Source organism: Sinocyclocheilus anshuiensis, unplaced genomic scaffold (genome assembly GCF_001515605.1).
Source record: "Sinocyclocheilus anshuiensis isolate Anshui unplaced genomic scaffold, SAMN03320099.WGS_v1.1 scaffold743, whole genome shotgun sequence".
NCBI classification, from domain to species: Eukaryota; Metazoa; Chordata; class Actinopteri; order Cypriniformes; family Cyprinidae; genus Sinocyclocheilus; species Sinocyclocheilus anshuiensis.
This window is the reverse complement of record NW_015552601.1, coordinates 741,516-746,985: the sequence shown is the minus strand read 5'-3', so window position 1 is coordinate 746,985 and position 5,470 is coordinate 741,516. Positions and strand designations below refer to the sequence as shown.

At 34.8% G+C, this 5,470-nt stretch overlaps 1 protein-coding gene across 1 annotated transcript in view; it reads left to right on the top strand.

The window, feature by feature from the left end:
• LOC107665762 (contactin-associated protein-like 4) overlaps nt 1–5,470 on the top strand; it is a 75,375-nt gene that overhangs the window by 62,500 nt on the left and 7,405 nt on the right. Inside the window, exon 16 of the mRNA XM_016456772.1 lies at nt 4,193–4,411. Within this exon, the coding sequence (XP_016312258.1) occupies nt 4,193–4,411 (219 nt within the window). The remainder of the gene's footprint in view (nt 1–4,192; nt 4,412–5,470) is intronic.

Sequence of the window (5,470 nt, the reverse complement as noted above, 5' to 3'; positions counted from 1 at the left end):
AGTACTGTCCTGAATAAGCTATTTCACATAACAGATGTTTACATATACTCCACAAGACAAAATAATAACTTAATATATATATAGTTGTAAGTCAATTGCATTGCAGTATTTGTTATACTGCCATTATCTTTTCTGATTTTATGAAAAAAAAATAGTTGAGGATGTGTTTTGAACTGCATGCATTAAAATAAGTCTATTATTGGACGGTTTATTTGTTTTGTTTTTTGCATTGTGACATTTTTTCATGACAATTAAGCACAATTTGGCACTAAAATTGTGTGTGTGTGTAGGACATTTTTTTACCTTTATAGAGGGCATTTTCCCACTAATCTCATAAATACTTTCATTTCAAATTCTAACATTTGATCTATAAATTCAATTATAATAATGTGATTATCTATACGTCATCAAATTAAATCATTTACACTGAAAAATACAACTGCATTAAATAATATTATGAGATTCTTTTAAATATTTTTTTTTGTATATACAAACAAGAAATGATGGTGGAAATTATACTTTTCAACTAAATTAAAACGCCAGTGCCAGTAGTGTTTAATGAGTGAGTCATTGAGTATACATAAAAATGTTTGCCCATAAGGTACAGCTGTAAGAAAATAGCATTTTTTCTGATTTTAATGAAAATTTATTTCAGTTTTCGAACTGCATGACAAAAAAATCGTAATGTCCTAAAAAAGACTTAATGTTTTTGTTTTGTTTTTGTTGTTTTGCACAAATATATTTACTTTGACTTTTGGAAATTATCTTTTGGTAAGATTTACTGGCAGTTTACAGATATTAAGAATGTGAGAAGCTTTTTATGATTGTATATGATCAGTGAGCTCTGTTTTATAACTGTATCTCCAGCCTGGTCTCATGTTTATACGTAGGAATTAATACGTAACATTTACAAGCACAAAACGTAAATTTTTGTACGTTTTTATTAATGCTAAAACGTACAATTTAGATGTATTTCAACTTTTAAAATGTACAAATCGCTACGTATTTTTAGCTAAAATACGTACAAATATTTACGTATCTTTTATATCATTAAGATATTCGTATCAATGCATTTTTATCATTTTATCAATAAGCGATTTAGATTTTTAGACCCCTTAACCTACCTCCAAACCTAAACCTACCCATTTTACAGCGAATATGCATTTTTATAATTTTATTAATACGCAATTTAGATTTTTAGACCCTTTAACCTACCCATTTTATAGCGAATATAAAAGGATATAAAACGCAAATGACCGAAATATGCAGGAAAATAACCATTTTAGTAACATAGCATTAAAATATTTTTAGTCTCTAATCCCACTCCTATTTATAAACCTAAACATTTCTGTACAGTATAAGAAACATGACAGACAGATAAATGCAATTACAATCATTTATTTATTGCAAAAATGTCAAAAGCAGCACCTGTTTCATTTCGTAATTATGTTGCGTTTTTGGTGTATTTTATAGTTCTATTGTCAGTCACAGCATGTTGGGAACAAACGCCTTTTGTGGCCCATGGCAATCAAAGTAAACATCATATGACAAGTAAAACGTAAGTAAATGTACGTTTATAGAACCACATGTTACGTAAAATACATACGAATTATCATGAGATCACGTTGGTATCTCCCCCAGCAGTCATTTCTAGTTACCCAGAGATCCTCATGAGTCAAATTAGGCTCATTGTAATGATGTACAGGTTGAGGATGGCTGTGTTTTATGGAGGGAAACATTCTCATGGGGCGGCGTGTGCGTCCATACGACCTTTCATATGAACATGTGACATGAAATGCATTCGCTGTAACTCTTCAGATAGTGTGTCACTGACAGCGGACTGTGTGTCATTTCCAGCAAACACTGTCGATCAAGGCCAGAAATCGACTTGATAATGAATATTAAATCAAATGTGAAACCTGCATCGACCTCCTGAAGATTAATATTAGACTGGTTCAGAGCTGAAATGATGGCAAGCAGATGCCTCAACCTGCCAAATCAAGCTGGAGAACAAGATCATCAGGTGCATGTCAATAGAGACACAGCAAATACTGAGACAATTCATATTAGTTTTTCATTGTAACCTTGTAAAGCTTGACACATGAAATAATAGTCCAATTACCTTTTTTTTTAATGGAACAGTTTATTGAACCATCTTTAAAATTTTGCATATTTTACTTTTATGGCTCATTTAATCTGACATAGTGAGAATATGGAGTAAAAAACAGCTCAGTTTTATTCAGAGGCCCAAACTGAGCAAAAATATGCAATATGGTGCAGATGCTACTAGTCCTCACCAATAATATGTCTTGAAATTATCCAAACATATAATGCAATGCAATCCAATGCTGATTGAGAGCTGAAGAAATAAACACTCCTCAGAAGATGTGAGATGTTCTGGAGGCTTGTGAAGTAAAGGTTCTGGAAACAAACGCTCCTCAAAAGATTTGAGACTCTAAAAAATGATTGATGGAGAATCAAGTAAAGCCGAGCTGCTTCAGTCCAGTAAGTGTTCATCTGGAGATATTACTACAGTTATTCTCACGTTTACTTAATTAAAATCGGTAAAGATTTGACAGCAGAAAGACACGAGAAGCACCAGCTGAAGGTGTGTGCAATTACACTAAAAGATCAGACGACAGAAGACATGCAGTAGATTGAGTGCAACATGTTTAACAGCAAAGTTTTTGTCATGTTGATCATTTAGAGACCTATCAAATATGATACAGTAGCTTTAGGGATAACTTTTTACTCAACTGCAAAGCTGATCATATAACTTTATAGCAAACAACAGACCTAAGATCTTGATGTTCATGCACATGTTATTTGTCAACTACATCATGGTTTTTTTCTTCCCATGGACCATTGAGCTGCCTGTGGCTCAGTGTCTGAATAAAAGCACTTTCATCAGGCGCGATGTGTTCAGTTCACTGCCGTTGCTGTGGAATGGAATGCAGCGTGTGGTTTTCGCTCGAGATGTTTGGTACAAAAGCTGGAGCGCATGGTTTTGTGTTCAGTCGCCGCTGTCCGTGTACGTTTGAAGTGATTGTACGTCGCATCTCGTTACAGAGGGTGTGAGGCAACATGCTGTGAAGAATATTAACATTGCTCAACGGTTGCTCTTCTGAGCTTAATGGAGTTCTCGTGTCGGTTAAGCTTGTTTCAGATGTTTCTCCTACATTTTCTTAGAAGAAATCAGTGAACAGTTGACATACAGTCTATAAAATGAATATGGAAGTGGCTTATATCATTTGGTCTTTGGAGAATTTGATGAGAAATGTTTGAGTTCGTAATGAAATCTCTGACTTTTGATTGCAGATCTTTTGCAGGACTTTTTCTCAGGAGAAACATCTTAGAAGCAGAAAACTTAACCAAACATTAACATTAGATCTCCATTGAATTGCTATCCAGGAGAAACCATTGAGATATTTTGTGATCTATCACTTTATATTGCAGATTATATTATCTTAGGCTAGTCTGAGATAGTAGTTATGTTTCCATCACCCTGTTTTTATGCCCATTCTGAAGAATCGCATTAGAAAAAAGTAACAAAAATTTTTAAAAATCCCTTAATTCACAAAAAGTTTTGCCGCTTGCTTGAAGTGGTTTTTGACTATGCGAATAATGGGAGATGGAAATGCATCTACCTAATAAATTCCTCCATGCACATCAAAAAAGTCATGTGACTTTGCACGATGGGACGGCATAACTGGACTAACCAGTGGAATGACCGCATTTATTGTGACGAGTGGGGCGGGGCCGAGAGCCATGGGAACGGAGCGAGGCCGGTGGAGTAATTGATAATGAGCGACACCTGCACCACTCACCGGTCTCGAGTCCCACAGAGGAGCTCCGGAAGGATTAAAAAGAAGAGCTATGACAGTGAAAGAGGAGAGAGGACCAGGCCAGTTTATCAGGAAGTGACAATTTTCTTCTTTTTTTCTTCAAGGGAACGTACACGTTACATTCAAAGGGCATTAAAGTGCCTATAATATACACAAAGGATATCGGCCGATATATCGATATCGGCCTTTTTTTACTCCCTAATATCGGTATCGGCCCCAAAAAACCCATATCGGTTGGGCTCTACATATAAGAAGCACAAAAGTATCCATTCTCTCTCCTCGTTGCAGTTTTGGAGGAGATATCGAGATCTCATTGAAAACTCAAATGCACCTCTTCTTGTTTGCAGAGTCAGGTGAAGTGGATCCAGAGATCGCCCGTCTGAATGCTCTGGGCTTCACCGGCTGTTTGTCTGTGGTCCAGTTTAACTCCATCTCTCCGCTGAAGGCGGCTCTGCTGTATCCAGACACCAGTCCTGTCATAGTCACTGGACCGCTGAGCGAATCCAGCTGTGGCTCGTCTTTACCGACAAACCCCTACGCCGCTGAGACCACTCATTCTCTCACAGGTAACGCCATCAAAACTGATACCCACTTCCTTCACTGGTTTAGTTATAGAGTGCAACAGTCGGGTTCTTGAAGTAAAAATCCCATTCCTTTTCTCCACAGGTGAACTGATTTTTACCAATAACTCATAAGCCTTTAAAGACAGATCTATTGTGAGCTACCAGGTTGTTAAACAATGGTATATGCTTTTGTTGAAGCTCTCAGTTCACATTATTTCAACTTTTTTACTCAACTGATAATCCTCGTATCAGAACCATAAATCTATCAAGAGCCTTAGCCAATGGATTTAGTGAATTTACAATAAATATCAACCCGACTTATAGTTTAATAAGTACATGAAGACAAGCAAACTCTGATTTAAGCTTTGATGCGAACACTAATTTAAGTGTCAGACTGAAATTCATAACTTTGCACATACGGATATGAGCAGACTCCTAAATGATTGTGAATATGAGATATTAGGTTTTAGATTAGTGATTTGTCACTGCAAAAAATTATTTTCTTACTTAGTATTTTTGTCTTGTTTTCCAGTACAAATATCTAAACATTCTTAAATCAAGAAACATTTGCTTGAGAAGCAAAATGACTTAAGATTATACATCAAAATTAAAGTGAGTTTTTTTTTCCTTAAAATGAGAAGAAATATCTGATAAAAGGCAAGAAAAATACATATAAAAAGATATAGTAATGAAGACAAAAACAGCATTACATCACTTTTTTTAAACAATTTGTTTGTTGTTAATGCATGGGTATATGTCAAACGATTAATCACATCCAAAAGTTTTTGTTTACATCATAAATGTGTGTGTACTGTGTATATTTATTATGTATATATAAAGACACACACATACAGCATATATTTTGAAAATATTTACATGTATTTACATGTATATATTTATATTCATATAAATTATTTCATATATAAACATATTTAATATATAAACGTAACATATTTTTTAAAAATATATACATGCATGTGTGTGTTATATATACAGTGGGTACGGAAAGTATTCAGACCCCCTTAAATTTTTCACTCTTTGTTATATTGCAGCCATTTGCTA